The 19,059-nt window shown below is 52.9% G+C and overlaps 1 protein-coding gene across 10 annotated transcripts in view; it reads right to left on the bottom strand.

The window, feature by feature from the left end:
• Trabd2b (TraB domain containing 2B) overlaps positions 1-19,059 on the bottom strand; it is a 273,194-nt gene that overhangs the window by 49,848 nt on the left and 204,287 nt on the right. For 5 of the 10 annotated variants that reach the window (XR_015452645.1, XR_015452646.1, XR_015452647.1 and 2 more), the window contains exon 7: positions 16,853-17,122. Coding sequence is in view for 6 of the 10 variants with exons in the window: in XM_021247940.2 (XP_021103599.1) it covers positions 16,853-17,122 (270 nt within the window). In the remaining 4 variants the exon portion in view is untranslated. The other 5 variants (XM_004869299.3, XM_004869300.3, XM_021247938.2 and 2 more) reach the window with 3 other exon arrangements.

Raw genomic sequence — 19,059 nt, 5'->3', positions numbered from 1 at the left:
CAACCCTCCTGCCTCAGCCTTCCAGAGTACTGGGGTCACAGGCATGCACCACTGAGCCTGGCCTACAGTTTGGATCTTAAGTGTCACCCTAAAGGCCCATGTGTTAGAAACTTGATCCTCAGCATGGTGCTGTTTGGAGGTGGTGGAAACTTTAAGAGACAGGCCTGAAGGGAGGTCACTGGGGTGTGCCCTCAAAGGGGATTGTGGGATCTGGGCTTCCCCTTTCTCTCTTGCTTCCCAGCTGTGAATGAACAGCTCTGCTCTGCCACACACTTCCACCCTGCTGTGTGACATAGCCCCAAAGCAGTGAGATGGACTGAATGCATAGGTCCAAGGTCTTAAATCAGTAATAGGTGAAAACCTCCCAAACTGAGCCATATTAACCTTTGCTCTTTATAAGCTGATTTATCTCAAGTATTTGTGATAGTGACAGAAAGCTGGCTCTTCCTTTTACCTCTCGATTCCATCTGTGTATTAGGCACTGTCCCATCATTATTGGATCACGGTACCCAGGATGACATCTCCATGAGCCACTCAGGCTCACCCACAAGTGTGCCTTACCAATCCCCTGGGAGTTTCGTAAGCCAGTCAAGCTGACATCATGACTAATGATCACACCTTTTACTTGCTCTCCTTTCCAGGAACAAAAGGTAGAATTTCTCTCATTGGTCATACAGAATATCTTCCTTCCACCTCCTTGGAGATGGAAGAAGCTGGATTGCCTTCTGATCTCAAGCCCTAGAGGCAGCTTTCCAAACAAAGATGTTGCTCTTTCTGAAAGAAAATTTAGTGACTTCAATGTGCCCTACTTTCTTTCATGCCAGTAAGGAGCCTGAGTCCCAAGAGGGACAGAGCTTCCCCAAGAGCTTGGCCACACAGAAGGCCAAGGTCCAGCTAGGACTGGAGATCAAGGCTTGCAGTCCACATTCTGGGAATCTTTCTGCTGTAGGATACTGGCAGTGCCCTTGCAGGGACAGGCTGTAGATCCCTAGATGTATGGGTGAAGGAGAAGGGGTAAAGACAGAAGGAATGAGAACTGGGGGTGGGGGGGGGAGAGAGAGAGTGTCAGCCTGGAGTGAGGTTCCCCCATGGGCAGCTCTCCTCACTGAGTGGACTTCCCCATACCTTCCCCAGGGTCCAGCTCTGGGCTGGGAGCCATTTACAGAGCTGACATGGGCCCAAATCTAATGACCTCTGCTTATTTCAGGAGGCACTGGCTGGGAGCAGGGCTGAGAGGCTGGGCAGGCTCCACACACAGGCTCCACTGCCGGGGTGCAAGCCCTCTGGGATATTCGCCAGAGACACTGTGGTTCCCCTATTGTGGAGAGCAGTTATGGGCTCAGAGACGTCCCTTGTCCCCTCAGTCACCCATCCCATTCTGTCTGAGATCCCCTCCCTGAGCTATGGCTTCTTCTCCAGAGAGTCCGAGAGGCGAGGACTATGGCCTCCGAGGAAGGTTGGGTGTCACTCTCCCCTGAGTTCTGGATGGGTAGGTGCCAGGGACCTTTTACCAGGGGGTGAGGAGAGGCAGTGCTGGGCCACTGCAGGAACATCACACCATTGACATCACCCTGGAAAACCTTCATGAGGTGGGGAGCAGGGCAGGGCTTCTTCTCCCTCTTGCGATGGGGAGCTACATCTGGCTCCTGGGTGGGACAAAGCTCTGGGCGTGGCTCTCCATGCTGGACCTCAGTTGGGTCCTACCTTTGCCTGCCTGGCCTGTGAAATTCGGGTACCCCTGCCTTCCTTCCCCATGTCACAGGCCACGGTTTGCACATGGCAGCACAGATAGCAGGTGAGAAAAGGGAATCAGCTCAGCACTTGGGTACTATCCTGGTTCCAGGATTTACAAGCTGTGTGATCATAGTCAAGTTACTTAACTTCTCTATATCTCCAATATTTCAACTGTACCATGGAGATAAGGATTAGCAGTTATGAGAACTAAATGACTCTAGAATTAAATGGCTAGAACATTGCCTGATAAATAACACATGCTCAGCAAATATTAGCTTTCAGTTGCATTATTAATACCCTTTGTCTGGAAATGAGGCCACCATGTGCAGTCCTTATTCCTCTTAGTGGGACTCTGTAGTGGGACTCTGTAGAACTTACTAACCATGGCCAATGAATTGTGCTGGCAAAAGCTTCTGGGGCTTTATAAACCCAGAGACCTCTCCCACTCTGAACTTTTCAGTGACCCGATCAATCTCCCTTGCCCCCAAGATGTAGGGATTGTTCCTAGTAGTACTTGCACTTGGGCACCTTGTGTAGATCCCAGGGGCTAACAGTTGAAGTATGAGGTGCTGTGACATGATATAAAAGGTAGACTGTCTTTTGTCTGAAGCCTTCCCTTCTCTTTCTCTCCTTCTTCACTTACTTGTCATTCTTCCACAAGTGCCCAGCCTATACAGTGTCTGTGTGGTAGATACCAACCCCTGTGCTTTGGCTGACAGTACAGAAACACACAGCTATGGTCCTGGCCAGGGAAGCCAAGGGGAAAGGCAGGTCCATGCATATCATCTTAGCCAGGTGGTCTGCAAAAGGCAGGGGCTGTGGGGACACGTAGGAGTGACTACCTGGGCCTGGGGAGGTGGGAGGCTTCGTGGAGCTAGGTCATGCAGGATATGTAACAGCTTGGCAGAGCCATACGATCGGCACAGAAAGGAGAAGCCTCGAAGGTCCAGGGAGCAGCACCTGCCAAGGAACGGGGTGGGAGGGTTGGGTGCACTTAGAAAGTCCTGGAAGAAGCTCTGGAGCATTAGATTCTGGTAGAGGAAGAGGCGAGAGGTGACTTTGATGCTGGAGACACGGGCAGGGGCCAGGTCCTAGAGGGTTTCGTGTGACCTTTGTCAATATTACTGGGAGACATGGAGGAATTCTCAAAGCAGGGAGAGTTGTGAACAGCTTTGTGGATTGTAGAGCTCCTTTTAACTGGGGGGAAAGGGGACTGGAAGGGGCCCAGAGGTAGGTGGCAGTGGTCTGATGATGGTCTGGGATGGGGTGAAGACAGGTGGGTAGAGTTGATATGGAAACACTCACAGGCCCTGGTGAGTGAAAGTGGCTCCCACAACGAACCCCAAGTCCTAGCCATGCTTTAATGCACCCACACAGCTCCCACTGGCTGGCAGGGTAGCCACAGCTTGAGCCATCAGGGCTCTCCTCAAACCACCCTCCTGGCCCTGCTCGAGTCTGTGCATGGGAAATGAGCCCATTACGGGCCTGGGAACCAGGACATCACAGGCCTTGCAGCAGGACAATTCCCCCAAGCACCCCAGTGAGAGGAGGAAGGAGCCCGCAGCACACAGAAACACCACGCTGTCCAGTTTGTAATGGCTTTTATTAATATATTATGCTACAAAAATATTTTTGGCAAAATAACATTAATAGCATCTTTCTTTGTCTTCTATTATACTCTTAGAGAACTCTTCATGACAATTCACAGCGGTGAGGAAAGAGTGATTAAAGAACAACACCAGGAGTACCTTCCCAATACACTGAGAGCAGAAGCGTGCGTGGTGCAGTGGGGCATGCTGGGGACCACCAGCAATCTCTGTGAGCCTCAGAAAGGGCTGCAGCCTCCTTTGACCAAGAGCTGACCTACCCATCCCAGTCAGCAGACACCCAAAAGTTCTGAGAGCCCTTTGTCTGGGCAGCTTATGGGAGATGTCTTAGACTTGAGTCCATTCAAAGTTCACTTTCCCCACAGCAGGACTTGGGATGGAGGGGCCTGCAAGCCATGTCATCCTTCCTGCCTGCCAACTTCTCCCATCACATGCAGCCTGGGGGGAAGCCTAACCCTGAGCCCGAGGAGGAAGTGAACCTCACCTTCACAGATCCTCCAGATGTCCCTGGCACCCTCCTTCCTATCACCAAGAATCAAGGTCTCCGTGTACCAGATAAGGAAATGGAGGCTCTGGGGGGGCAGGCACTTGCCCAAGGTCACCTATCACAGTGAAGTATCCAGAGTAGCTCTGGAGAGCAATAGGCCAGCTTACCTTTGAAGAAAGGGTGTGGACAGGGGACACTCCTGGGAGGGGCCAGGTAGGACCCAATCAGGTTTTTGTGAACCTTCTCCTCTCTCCCCCAGGTCAGGTGACAGAGAAAGAAGGAGCCTCGGGGTGTGGAGGGGTCTGGGTTCCAAGCAGCGCTCTCCCCCCTCCTGGTGCTCCTGGGCCGGCAGGCGACTCTGCCAGCTTGCAGCTGGCCTGGCTGGGCTCTTGAAGGATGAGGGTGGGGTGCGGGGGAGGAGGGACTGATTCCTGAGCCCTATTGGTTTAGACAGCCAGCTGGGGTGATAGTTTTGGCTGCCTAGATGAATTTTTGGAAAAATAACAATGTTCAAAGAACCTGAGCATTACAGAGCCAGGAGGCGCCCTCAATGTCACCTACACCAGCTCCTTGCCAAGACTTCAACTTGCTACCGCATCTCCAGGTCCCTGGCCCTGCTTGTTCCCCTCCACAGCAGGCAGCTCCCCACTTGCGGGCACTGCCCTCCACCAGCTCGGGCTTGGTGAAAGCTATTCCATTAGCAGAGCTAAATCTGTCTCTCTTCTTTCCTACCATCATGCCTTTCTCCCTTCTCCCCCTCTTTCCAGCTCTACACATTTATTGAGCACCACCGTTGTGTGGGATGAGAATACAAAGACAATTTCACATGACCTCTGCCATGACGTTACCTGCAGTCCCACAGGGGAGCAGATTCGCAAGCAGATAGTTATAACAGTGGGCAGTGGGTATTATGAGATGCTGAAAAAGCACAGCGGAATCACAGGATGCTTCCTGGAGGAGGTGCTGAGGTGATCTTTACATGATAAGATGTTAGGGGGACTAAGGCAGCACTGGTCTAGGAAGAAGCATGTATGAAACATCCTGTCTACTCTAGAAATGACAACTATAATTCCTTTTGGTCAGGCACAGGGTGGGACAGATGAGATGTGGCTGGCAAGCTTAGTAGGGCCAGGTCACGAAGGTCTAGAACAGCCAGTGAAGGGTTCGGGTTCTTATGTCACCATCGCTGAAAAATTATCACCAGCCCCCATTTTTTTAAAAAAATGTAACATTTAAAATTTTTTTTCCAGTACCAGGGATAGAACTCAGGACCTTGTGCTTGCCAGGCAGGCACAGTGCCACTGAACTACATCCCCGGCCCACTAGCCCCAATTCCGTTCTGTGCTACACAGGATACCTTCAAAGCTACAACTTCTGGGTAAAACTTTTCTTGTCCTTCATGGTGCTTCCTCTTGGTAGAGGGGCTTTTTGCTCATCTCTGAGACCTCAATGGCTCTGGGCTGGAGGCTGGGCTGGTAGGGTGAGTGGCCTGAGTTCCTCAGCTTTGCCTAGTCTAAATGAAGCTGGGACGCCATCTTCATGAAGGAAGTGTAGTCTGGGTCTTTCAGAATAAGGACAGCAGAGGGACTCTAGATCTTTGACCCTCAGCATCAGAAGGGTACTTAGCTGCTCTTTGTGGCTCCCAGGAAGCCTGGTTCTTATGCCTGTGCTGCAGATAAAGAGGCTTTCCCTGCCTTCATGGCTGCTGGTATGTTAGACCAGTTGCTGGAGACACGGCCACTGTGACCGGCCCTGGAGAGCTGTTTGGCCCTACTGTCAGCTTTCCTGAGAGACAGGGTGCCTGCGGCCACCTGGAACATATGGTGCCCACTTTTAGGCAGGCCACTTAATAAACTGGGTCTTGGGCTTCCTGTCTTTCCTGCCTGCCTCAAGGTCAAATATGGAACTGTTAAGAAATGCACATGCTGCTCTCAAAGAGACAGGGGCATTTTATGAGCCTAGACAGGTAGAACATTCCAAAGGTTTGAGTGGGTGCTTATGGAATGGGGGGGGCTCTGAAACAGGAGGAGAGAATTCTAGTGCCCCCCTGCAGATTCCTCTTACGTGCCTCAGGTCTCCTGTGACAAAAGTCAGCAAGCTGAGTTCCTCTCAGACTCTGGCTAGCTGGTTGTCCTTGGGATCAGTGAACTTTGGCTCCATATGTCTAACCCACATTGGCTCTGGTTCTCTGCTTGGCACACGTCTATCTAATCGAATGGTCCATCCATCTTTTCTTACTTGAATGTTTGGGTGAGGGAGACTTTAGAATACTCAGTCTGCCTAAAGGAGGAATCGGGAAAGATGAAGACTGAATCAGCCTGAAGTCTGGGGCCATGACAGTGTAACCTAGGACATGAGGCTGCTTGTCCCATCTTGTGAGTGAGTTTCTCTCAGCCAAACCGGGTGGTTACACTCACTCCACGTGCAGCAAGCCTGGCACTGCATGTGCACAGTAATTACATGCTGCGTTAATTCATCTTTTTGGCCCTGTGCCTGGCACAGATCTGGGCACACGATCAGGTGCCTGGCCTGTTTCCCTGAATACTTCATCTTTAATTAACCTCGAGCTTGCTCTCCATACGTCTCAGGCCATACTTTGCCCAAACAGAGGGGAATTTGGCCTGTGTGTTTCTAATTCTTTTACACTTATCTCATCCCAAGAGTGCTCTGCACGATTTGTTTGATGTCCAACTTCTGAGCCTGCTTTGTAAGTCCAGCTAAGCCCTGTCCTGCTCAGAAATAGGAAGTCATTTCTTTCTTTCTTTCTTTCTTTCTTTCTTTCTTTCTTTCTTTCTTTCTTTCTTTCTTTCTTTCTTTCTTTCTTTCTTTCTCTTTCTTTCATTTTGCCAATGATAAACTGACTATAGCCCTGGCTGAGGTCAAGTTCAGTTTAGAATTTGATGCCCATGGGGCTGGCTGGACCCTCTGAAGCAGAGATTTAGGCTTCTGCCAGGTCTTACGTTCAAATTTGTCCATTGGGGCTGAGCTGGAAAGAATTCAGCTGCCTGCCAGGATTCCCGTGGACCTCTGACCATCCAACAAGCTGCCCAGAATTTTACTATTTCAGGAGAGGCAGATGCCATGCTAGGCATAATGGCACTTGGGCCATTCAGGTGCCATCAAGCTTGCCAGGGAAACCTATGTACAGTGAGGCAGAGAAGCACTGGGCTGGGGTCAGCTGGCATGCCCAGCTGTGCTGCCTTGGGGAAGTGTTTCCCTTTCTGAGCCTGAGTATTACTCTTACTGTTTCTGTGATCTGATAAGTGAGAGGTCTTTGCTGCTTTCAGGATCTAGGGCTCTGTATGTAATTACAGAGCCAACAGCCCAGCTGAGGTTCAGGGCTGGGCTGGCCCACCTGGGTCTTTAGCCAACACCCTAGGGAGGGGAGGGGTCAGGTAAGTCATGCTGAGTCTTGGCTGCACGTCTCCTGGCGCTGGTAGCTGTCTCTTAGGGACTCCAAGGCTGTGCCCCACCTTACCCTCTGATTTGGCAAGAAAACCTCTTCTGGATCCAACTGGGACAAATTGGGGCACTGGACAAATAGTACATGCTATTGCCAGAGCCCTTTGGTTACAGGGACCATCAGGAGCACTGGTCAAACAGTGCCTTTGGCTGGCCTGGGGAGCTGGTCCCAGGGTGCGTGGAGCTTCCCTGGGCAGAGCAAATATGCCAGAACACGGTCCCTAACACAAGAGGCACTCGGTGTCACACTGATCTGAAGCTATGTGACCTTGGGCAAGTCCCTTTGCCTCCTCGGGGGGTTCAGTTGCCCCATCTGGGAAATGGAGATCATTATACTTCACAGCACTGGTGTGAGGAGCCATGAGGAAGCGAGTGTGCAAAGTACCCACCAGTACTGCAGGCTCTGGACAAGCAGCAGTTCTCATCGCCATTGTCATCACTGTAACCAATGACCCTTACAGCCCCTCTCCCTAGAACTGCCCTCTGTGCCCACTCCTGTCCTTCGGCTCAGCTTATTCCACTCAGCCTGACGTCAATAGCCCCTCTGACCCCAGCTGGAGACAGCAGTGGAACAGAGGCCTAGAGCTACCTGCTCACTTGCTCTGTGACCTGGGGCAGCCCCACCTTGCTCTCTCTGAATCTCAGTGTAACTATTCGTTCTGTGGGACTGGGAGCTGCCTCTCTTGACACCCAGCACCGCCTCTCCCATCCCACCCCTGCGCTTTGGTTGAAACACTCACCTAGCGCTCTGGAGGGCCAGTTCACAGACGCGCAGGGGTTGATAATAGCAGCATTCTCTTTCCTAATGTAACTTCCCAGGCCTGGGATACATCCCAGGGAGGGGGAGACAGGCAGCATTCACACCTCTGCCTCCTAAATCCAGCTTCACAAAAGCTAAGCACGTCTGCCTGTCCCACCCTTGGCAGTCCCCGTGGTGGGGAGCCAAGCCTGACCCAGGAGGTTTGGAGATCCAGGAGCAAGCCAGTTCAGAGCCAGGCTCAGCACGGGTCACAAGTGGCTTGGCAACCTGGATTCCTCTTTGGGTTGATGTTAGGGCTAATTCAGGGGTTATAACATAGGCCACATAAAAATAGTTTTATCGGTAGAATAAATACATTTTTTCTCTTTTAATATGGACACATATTTTACAAAAGAGCCCCATAGCACTATGGGAAATTAAGACCTTCTACAAAAAAGAAGATGTAACTTGGGTACAATAAAGCTCTACTGTTCTAAAGGGTCCTATCTGGACTGCCCTTGAGGTGGTGGCGCTCCCGGACGTGGCGGTGTGGGCCGTGGGGGTGACCGCAGGCTCTCACTTGGACTCTCTAGCTTCTCTGCATGAGGTGACCAAGGTCAGGAGGGCCCGAGAGTGTGTAGCAGGAAGGGGGCGGCAATGGTGGCAGCCACGGCAGCGAGGAGGCCCAGGGTCGGTGCTGAGCTGCTGGCGGGCCCTGGAGGGTCCTGCTGTTGGAGCTGGTCGGAGAGCTGCAAGGGGGGCTTGGCGGTCCCAGAGCTGGGGGTGGGCTGGAGGGCCAGTGGAGGTGGTGACGCAGTGGTGCTGGAAGGGAGGAAGCACAGGGCAGAGCGACCGTCAGGAGCTTCAGCCCGGGCAGAGGCCTCTGGGGCTCGGATCCGACTTTATCATATTTGTGTTTTCTCATAAAAATGAGATAAGGGGCTTGTACACGGAAGATGAGCCATCCAGAGCCACACAGCCACCTTGGCTAACCCACGGAAGCTGTGTTCGTCCTCCTGTGCCAGGATTCAGGGATGGGCCAGGCCCACCTGTGATCGATCATGAGCATGGGTCTCAGGCAGAAAGAAATCATGGTGTTAGGGAGGACGTAGCTCTGAGGTCTAAGCTTCCACACCTGTCCATAGGTGCCCCTGACCCCTGCCGTTGTTTCTCTTCCCAGAGAGCCGCTGCCTTCACCATGCTCATCATTACAACCATGATTTGCTGAGGATCCCCAAGTCCAGAACTTTACAAACAGTGTTTCTGGTCCTCACAATAAATCTTCACAATGAGTCTCATCACCCCCTTTCAGCAGATAAGAAAACCGGGGCTTAGTGAGGCCACCTGGTGCCCAGGCCACAGGGAAAGGTGGGGTGGTACATGTGTGGGGCGGGGGCCTCTCATGGCACCGCACTGGGAGTGTTAGTGAAATGTACAGTCATTCACAAATCACAAATACAGAATCCAGGTCCAAGGTAACAGGTGAGATTTTTGGCTCAAGGAAGTTTACATAACAGAGAGGGGAGGGAGGGAGCCAGAGGGAAACAAGAGGCGACATGACAGGAAGGACAGGGTGAGCCCAGGGGACATTGGACAGTTGGATGGGAAGGGCTGAGGAGCAGGAAAGAGACTTAGAAAATGTACAAAGAGACTGGAGGCAGCAGGGACCAGGGAACAAACGAGAAAGAGGACAAGGACAGGCGTGATGAAGAGAAGCCATAAGGGGAGCCGTCTGACAGACCTGTGGATAAGAGGGACAAACTCTGAGATGAAGAAGGGAGCCAGGACCCCAAGCCATGGCCAAGCCTGCCCACAGAGAGCCCCATCAGGCTCAGGTGGGGCGGCATGGTCAGCAGGTACACAGTGTGGGGGGTGCCAGTCTCACGGAGGGCCAGGAAGATGGCAACACGAGGAGGTGGGGCCTGCTGTTACCCCACATTCTTAGGAAGAAGCTGAGGCACAGGGGTTAACTTGTCCCAGAACAGATGGCAGGGCTTGGGTCTATGAGACAGGCTGGTAGATGAGAGGTGGGTGGAGCAGTCTCCAGGGGGTCTACAGCATGGGTGCCCTCCTGCTTCCTGGTGCTTGGCTCCATTCCTAACCAGCTGTTGACTCCCTAGATCATGTGGAGGTGCCCTTGGCTTACCCCTTTTGTGCTGCGCTATGAGGTCAAAACAGCTGGCCCTAATCACTGGGTGAGTCCTGGAACTTTCTCTACCACAGCCATCCCATCCCACCACCCTGGTGTCCTGGTGGGACACCCCTCACACAGCTCAGGCTCAGCTTCCACCTCAGTGGTTGGGCAGGGGAATCTGGAGGTCACCAAGAGCACCCTCCTCTGCCAGATTCAGGCTGGGACCTCGGCTTGGGAGTGGGCACCCAAGTGGTCTTGGCTACCATCTCCTGGTTCAATGGAAGCCAGGAGAGGAAGGGGTCCTTGCCTGTGGCTCTCTTTCCACCCACTTTGGGAGTGCTCTGACTGCTAGAACTCATTGCACCTCTCACAAGATTCTTTCCAACCTGGTGTCCACAGGTGTGATGTATCATGATCCTGTCTTTAGAAAGTCTCAAAGCAGCCACAGGAGAGGAGAAGTCAGCAGCACTTGTCCCACCAAGAGGACACAACATGGTGTTCCTGAACAGCACGTGCATGGAGGGTGGGGTGGGCCAGGTGGCTCCTATTGGCCCTTTGACCTCACAGCATCCAGTGTACTGTGCCTTCCAGCTCTGTAGCCTTCACACCTGCAAGCTGTCCCGTCACGATCTTGCTCCAATGCACTGACCACACCTTTCATGGTTCCCCAACACATACCCTACACCCAGAGTCTTGCTGCCTTTGTCCCACTCTCCTTCAAAGGCCTGCCTCCTTGCCTCTTCCCTGGGGGCCTTTATCTGTCCTGCAGCCCTCCATGCCATCTGGCAGAGTTAAGGCTCCCACCAAATCTTGCACATTTCTCGCTGACCTCATTGTGTGGCAGACGTGTATCACACGAGGTTTCAGTGTGGAAAGTACTGGAATACTGCCTGGTCCCTAGGAGGTGTGAGATGACGTCACCGATTTTTAGCATCATTATTATTTCTGTGTCTGTGTCTCTCCCACTTATGTCCCCTCTTTATGGACCATTTAGTATGTGCTGGGAGACACTGGGCTCAGCACTACACCTGTACCATTTTCTTATTATTCCCATTTCCATGATGGGCAAACTGAGCTTGAAGTAGGTGAGGTTTCTTGCAAGAGATGGGATGTCCAGGGCCCACCTGCCTCCCCTCCTGAGCCATGAGGAAGCTCGAGATGGAGATGTGGGGTTGGGGTGGGGTGCAGGTAAGGACTGTGGGGAAGGAGGGGACCCTGCAGCAGACCTCAGCCCCTGTGCCTGGCAGGGGTCCTTACCTCAGTCTCTACCCTGCCTTTCCTTTCTAATGAAATGAAAAACTAACAAAACACACACAACACCAAAAAGTCCATAAATATCTCTTCCCTGCTGCTGCCTGATGCTTTGGCCCAAGCAGCTGGAGGCTTGAGGGTGGTTCAGGGGAGCAGGCTGGCAAGCCCTGAGAGGTGGCCGGGCCTGGAAAGGTGAGACCAAGCAGGAGCTGTGAAAACTTTGTCTCATAAGGCGCCTGAAGGCATTTTCTTTTACCCTTTGAAAACTGAGGATGAAAACTCCCCCTTGGAGCATAAGTGGGGTTTTTATTGCTTGGAAGGAATCCCAGGGAAATGAGGTGGGACTGGGGAGGGGGAAGAGACCCCCAAATGCCCCTGCCTCACCTCCCTGTCCCATTCTGCTCACAAAGCTCAGCGCCCCTGTCCAGATCCCTGCCCCCTCCCAGGCTCATGCTAGGGGAAAACTGTCTCATGGCAAAGCAGCCTTGAGGCCAAACCAAACACCTGGAGCATTCCCAGGCTCTGCAGAGGACTGGCACTGTGGAGCCAAGTCTGCTCTGAGCCGACAGGGCCCCTGGGCCTGTGTGGAGGGCGGAAGCTCCACGCCAGCCTGGGTTATGCTCCTGGCCTGCTGTGAAACTGGGTGAGAGCTGTCTTCCAGGCCTCAGTTTCCCCACATATACAGTGAAGGAGCAGGAACAGACCCAGGCAGAAGCCCAAGGGAGAAAACACAGGAAAGCAAGGGTGGTGCTGAGACCGTGTTGACCGTTTGCCCCCAGGGTCCCTGCAGAGGGCCACCTGGAGCAGGGGCGAATCTCGGCCCTTGCCCTGGAGGTCAACAAGAATGGTCCAAGGTTAGCACTGGACATTGCAGCGTTGACTTTCTTGCCAATGCAATATTCTGGTGTCTGAGGCACCTTCTCAGCTTCAGGGGTCGTAGGAGCCTTGCTGCAGGGATAGAGCCCTCCATGTGACCTGGCTGGAGGAGACTCCATGTGATTACTGTCTGGGCCTCAGACTCTCTGGGTCCAGCAGGTCAGGCGGAAGCAGAGATCCAACGTAGCCACTTTGCCTAAAGCCTGATCTCCTGCAATCTATGCCTCAGCAGCCTCTACCCCTCGTCCCCAGGTCTCCTGTGCTGGGAATGTCTTCACCCTTCTCTTGGCTCACAGACCACAGACAGCTATCTGGCCTGATTCCTAAAAGTTTCATAGCAGGCCAGAGCTGGAGGGGCCTGTCTATCCCTGAGATGCAAAACTGAGACTCAGAGAGGAGATGGGAATTGCTGGGGTCACCCAGGATCTGAGGTTCTAGAGCTTTTCCAGTGGTACCATACTGAGGAGCCATTTGTCCCTGTCCCCAGCCTGCACCAACCACAGGACTGGGTAACTGGTATGTGCAGCTATACCCACCACACACAGATGCTCACCTCTCTTAGGCTAGGGGGCGTTCACAGCCTTCTCCTACGGTCCACTAAAGGGTCTTGAGTAGCTTTCTGCTGGGGAATGGGGAAGTGGGCAGACCAAACCAGACCCTGAGAGCCAAAGGCATCAACATTAGTGGTAGCTGTTACAATGTTACTGCTGATCTGACACCAGCTTAGTGCTTTACAGGCACTAAATCTGTTTTCCCCAAAGCACATTCAAGGAGGGTCTGGGATTTGAAGTGTTCTGCCTGAATTTGTTTGTGCTTATATTCCTTGGATGATTCTGTTTCCTATGGGGGCATTCTCCAACGGGGGCATCTTCTACCACTCAGGCCAACCTACAGCATCCCAGGAGAAGTCCTGGTTGTGTTAGGGGAACCAGAGCTGGAGAATTTGGGCATAAAGGGTGGGCCAGCAGGAGGTGTACAGCACCCCTCAACAGGATGGGGTGAGAAACACTGTGACTCCTCCCCTCTGCTCAAACCTCAGGGGAAACAGACCCAGAGGGCAATGAGCCCTGGTGCAGTGTGTCCTGTACCCACAGAACCTGCCTGGCGGCACTCACCAAAGCTTTGCATCTGTCACATACTGATGCCCGCCTCTGGGCTTTGCTTTGGGCCACGCCCAGCACTCAGAAGCTACTCTTCCCTACACCTGTGTATTATTGCTGTCCTTTTAATCCTGATGGACCAGCCACTCTGCTCGCTTGTTTATGCAACTCTCCATCCTCAGAGCACACACACACACACACACACACACACACACACACACACACACACACACAGACACACACCTGTGCTCTTGAAGATTTTTGGTCCTGGAGGCCAAGAGCTAGCATGACCTCCAGACACCAGCCAAGGCCCTAACCCTGCCGAAGGAGACACAGAAGGATCACCACAGGTCCCCTGTAGCATGGGAAGGGCTTCTGCCCTGCCTTGCCTGGGTCACACTCCTCCCTGCTGCCTGCCTCTGGCTCTCAGAGATGGGCGATCCTGGAGAATGCTCTGCTGCCGTGCAGCCATCTGTGGACACACACTCAGCCCTTTCCATGGGTGCCATAAATCATGCTGCCATGGGCTGCTGCTTCTCTAAACTTCCTCTGCTGTGTTTACATTTCGAGTAATGGGTAATGAGGGCCGAGGGGAGGCCAGCCTGCTCCAGGTGGTGTCCCAGGCAGGCACTTGCAACCCACATCTCCACCTCACGCCTCTTCCTCATGTTCCACTCTTCAGCTCCTAAACCCCAGCAAGGCCTCAGGTACCCAGTGCAGTCCATCGCAAACGCAGCCCAGAAACCCAGGGAAGAGTTGTGGTGTGGATGCTGGTGCCAGGGCAGGGACTCCCTTGGGGTGGGGGAGGAAGGGAGAGTCCAGGCAGGTGAAGGTGGGAAGGGCACAATTACATGATGGTAAGTGACAGGGGTGATCATTAGTGTTAGCCCTGAACACTCCAGGTTTCTATGTGTTCTTAGGCAAGTTCCCTGACCTGGCTAAGTCTAGTTCCTTGCTCATAAAACGGGTTGGCCTTCCGTGTCTCTTGGCAGAACTGGGACACCATATGTGTGAGCACCTGGCACAGAGTGGAGCCGAGCAAACTCGTTTGTTTCACCCATCCTGGAGCAGAGAGCAGCAAGCTCACAGGTGTGGAGGGGAACAGACCCTGCAAGATCTGGGACAGGAGGAGCAGTAGGGGAATTGGGGAAGGGGGTGAGTGTTCTGCCTCTGGGCAGTTTCCCTGGTGGCTGTGGGGAAGTGCAGGATCACAAACTGAGCAGGGACGATGGTCAAGGGAAAGACCAGGAGACCTGTTAGGGCCCTGCTGCAGGGCTGTAGGCAGAAGAGGGAGAGGACAGAGAGGAGGGATGGCTCCTGGGGACTTAGAGGGAAGAAAATGAGAGAACTCTGAATGAATGCTCCAAGGAAAAGTTGTGTTCGAGAGTCTACAAACGTGTTTCAGGTTGCCCCCAGACAGATCTCTTCTGCCCTCTTGGAAAGTTGGGGCACCCAAGAAGGTGAAGTGAATTCCCCAAGAGCCAGAGAGCCTGTGCCCTGCACCTGGGCCTCTTGGGGAGCCCAGAGCCTGCTTCCCTAAGAAGCAGAGAGAGACTTTTAATCAATAGGCCGCCCTTTGATGGAAACTTCCTTCTCCACACTGGGCAGATGGAGGGGAGTTAACCAACCGCCATTTGCTTGTTGGGATACAGGAGGATTCTGTTGGAATCCTCCACCTAAGAAAAGCCGTTTTCTTCTCCTGAAACTCGGCTCTGCGTTTCCAATGTTGTACATAGAAAACTGTTCGGAGTCATTTTCCCACATTTACCTTTCAGATATGGTTAGGACCTGGGAACCTCTGGCTGGAGCTGACAGCCCAGTCTCCTGTCACCCTCTGCTGGCTGGGCCTCCTGGTCACCCTGACAAGTTGATCAGGTTTGCAAGTGAGCAAACTCATTCCAGCTCATAATTAGCTGCCAGCTCCTTCTCCTGCCTGGACCTTGCTGGCAGCCTGCAAGCCCGGCACCCTGCCGAAGGAAGCGGTTCTCTGTAACTCTATGCCCCTGCTCCTAGTTAGAAGTGGGAGGGCCGTGCTGCTGGGTACCTGACGCAAATGTGTCCTCACCAATATAGCTATAACAACGCCTCTGCCTTGGGCATGCAGGGCCCAGGAGAGCTCTGAAGAAATATATTTCCAACAACCCAAGTCAGGTGCTTTGAATGTCCAAAGGCTCAGTGGGCTTGATACTGATTTTCTGGAAATCGCTTTAAAATAGTGCACACCCTGTTCTTTATGATGGGGTGGACTATATTGATCTTTTATTAGTGGCCAAGTTATCTGGCTGCTGGAGAACCAGAAATTGGAAAGTGGAAGGCAGCCCTGTTTCCCTGGATGGCCCTGGCCAGGCTCTCCAGCTCCAGGCCTTGCTTCATCCATAAGTACAATTGGGCCAGTGCATCCCCAGGCTCCTCAGGGGAACCTCCAGGTGCACATTCACAAGGCTTCCTGGGCTCCTGGCCTATGGATTCTGATTCATGAAGTCTGCACTGGGACCTCGGCATTTGTTTATTTAAAAGTACTGACGTGATTCGGTCCAGATTGTTGAGGAAAATTTTGGATGATATCTGTGGAGTCCAGATAGGGACTCTGGATTCCAAAGGTCTGCTGCTGAGGCATGAGGTCCAGGGCTGGGCTATTGTACTGGATGGGGCTCTGCCCTTTCAGATAGTCCTTCTTTGGGACATTCCCGATGCTCTGGTAACATTATTTACTACGTATCCAGATTCCAACCACACAGGGGAATTTAGGGAGATGGCACTGTATAGAAGCTGCAGGTGGAGGATGTCAGACATCATCTTGGTGACAGCAGGAGCTTTGGTGAAAGACGCCCCAAGGAGGCAGGCAGGAGGAGCATACAGAAAGAATATGGAGGATCTCAGTACATTAGATGATTTCTGCACCGACCCATTTACAGTGAATTTTGCCACAATGTCCCTGTGACAGAGCCTCAGCATTTGAGTGTCAGTCCCCCCCGTCTCCTCTCTCATACAGAGTGAGTCCCCTCTGCAGCCTCTTTGCCAGGATGTCCTTGTTCAGACCTTCCAGGCACAGGGAGCTTAGGGCCTATGGTGTAACTGAGAGGTGCCGTTTGCTCCTAGTTTTGCCTCCAGGCCACAGGATAAATAAAGCCCCCTGGCATCCTGGATGCAGCCAAGGGAGGCCAAGTGCAAAGCAGGCTTATCTACTGCACCTGAATAAGTTTCTATTTTTTCACCTTTAAAATGCAGAGAATTATACTTGCTCTTATATCGAGAATAAAACTGCATGGTCAGATGTGAACGTTCTTTTGTGGGCCTTGAAAGACAACCCTGGGGATCCTCTATGAATGAGGAAGAGCCAGCCCAGAAGTTTCCACTCAGATATGCCCTGGCATGCTTGCTCAGAGCAGGGCTCACCTGGTGACAGTGCTCTGGCCTAGATGCTGACACCTAGCTCCGGGCCACCCCCTTGCCCTGACTCACCTGTCCTCGATGCGGACCCAGAGGTCGTTGAACTGCCTTGGCCGCTGGTGCTTGTTCTGCCTCTTGTGCCACTTCTTCTGTCGCCCAAACTCCTCCAGCTGGCTAAGGCTGTCGGGGAGCAGGAGGTGTGGGGACAGTGCTGGATCCTCTTCTTCAGGTGTGGCAGTGGGTGTCACTGAGGGTGCTTCAGGGATGGCAGCTGCTGGGGTTGCTGGGGCTGGGCTGGCTGAAGTCTCCTCAGGAGGGGGAGCTGAACTCCTGGCAGGAGGGCTGGAGAGGAGAAGAGCTCATGAATGTGTCATGTGTGCACAGTAGGGACTGTAATTTGGTGGGAAAGTGGACATAGCAGGAGTCAATGCCAGGGTGCACCTGCTGGGCCCAGCAAGAGCACTCCAGGAAAACCATCATCTGGGATGAGAGACAGAGCATTCATTCATTCTTATTTGGCCAATAAATCTTTATTGAGCTCCCATCCTGCAGGAGACACTGGCCTAGGAACTGAATATCAGCAGTGACTCAAACAGATGCCACCCCTGGCATCTTAAAGCTCACATTCCCAAGTTAAAGACGGAGGAAGCCACACAGGAGGGCAGACACCCACAACAGGAAGGCACAAGAACATGAGGGGTGGAGGAGGGCGCTGATCCGGGAAGGTGATCTCTCACCACCGGTGAGATGTGAGCCCCAGGCTAGGGGGAGGTGAGGGAGGAGCCCGGGACCTTTCTCTGGGGTGTATCTATCTGATCTTGGTCAGGAGCTCACTCATCAACAACTCTGGCTGAGGGACTGTAGGCAAATTATGTAATCTCACCATGTTTTGGTCTCCTGTTCTGTAAAATGGGGACATGACAGCGTGTATCTCAAATGGGCTTCATGAGGATGATGTAGACAAACACAAGCAAAGTGCTTCTCACACTGCCTGGCAACCAGCTTGGCAGTCAACACTATTTGTATCTCTCATGTTACTTTAATTCATCCCACCGTCCATGCATGTGTTCACCATACATCTACTGTGTACCTTTTCAGTAGAGGCAGGACAGAGCCAGGTCCTTAGCCCTGGAGCTGGAGGCAGATGGATGAGAGGCTCACATCTGGCTCTGTAACTTGCAGGCTATGGGGCTGAAGGCTGGCTATGCCATGACCTCAAGGAGTTGGCTGTAAAAGGGGCGTGACACTGCTGGTACCTCCTCCATGGGGTGTCATAGGGTTAGATGAGGTGAAAGCTCAACATATTGCCCAGTACTCCCAAGCCTCTTTCTGATTCAGCCAACAAGCAAAAGGACCTGGGTGTTGGCAGGCAAGGAAGTGTCACATGGGCGTGCTCGTGGGGTTCATGTCCCATGTGAGGGTGTGCACGTGCGCCTCTCAGTTGGGGAACATCCTCTGGTCTTCTGCCCTTTCTTCTTTCCTCTCCATGATCCCAGTGGAATTCCTCTGGGAGGAAGGCTGAGAGTGTTTTCAAGAACTGTCTTGTGAGTGGGGTGCTTGCAAGGAAAGGAAAGGTGGTACCCAAGGCCACAAGCAGCCTGTCCTCCCAGTGCACTCACACTGCACAATGACTGAGGGGTTTCTTCCTCTTTGAAGGCAAAAAAGGCCATCAGCTCAGCCTATCCTCTCCCAGCCCCCATGGTGATCCTGGATTCCCAGGCTCCAGGCTGCTGGAGATGCTGCAGCTGTTGGGGAGATAATTTGAAACAGCCAGACCAAAAGATAGATCCAGGAAGCACCTGTGGCCGTGGATGGCTTTTATTGCTGGAGCCTCCTCACCATCCCTTCCCCCCTCTGCCCTGCCAGCTGCCTGCTCCCCTGTGTAGGAGGCTAAGCCCAAGAACCCTCAGAGCAGGGATGGGGGTGTGTAGTGGGGGGCCCCGCCTCCAGTGCCTGGGCTCTGAAATGAATAGGAGGTTCTCCAGCCTCAAGCTTTGTGGGCTGCCTTCCTCCTGTGCCTTGGCTGGCCACACATGATGAGCTTCAAGAGGAAATGAGGGGACGCGAGGGCAGGGATGGGACGAGGGGAGCAGAGGGAACTTGAGGAACACCTTGACCCTGCAGCTACCTTGGATCACTCAAACACCCCTGACACTCAATACACACTGCTATGTACTGGGCTCAAGTGATTCCAGCACAAGGAGCAGTCTCTTAGGTTAATGCAGAAGATGAGAAGTGACAGGAGGCTGGGATGGAGTCACACACTAGGGTGTATAAGT

Source organism: Heterocephalus glaber, unplaced genomic scaffold, assembly GCF_053883595.1.
Source record: "Heterocephalus glaber isolate CG9 unplaced genomic scaffold, H.glaber_assembly_v1.0 deba00001451, whole genome shotgun sequence".
In the NCBI taxonomy this organism is placed as follows: domain Eukaryota; kingdom Metazoa; phylum Chordata; class Mammalia; order Rodentia; family Bathyergidae; genus Heterocephalus; species Heterocephalus glaber.
This window is presented reverse-complemented; position numbering and strand designations above follow the sequence as displayed.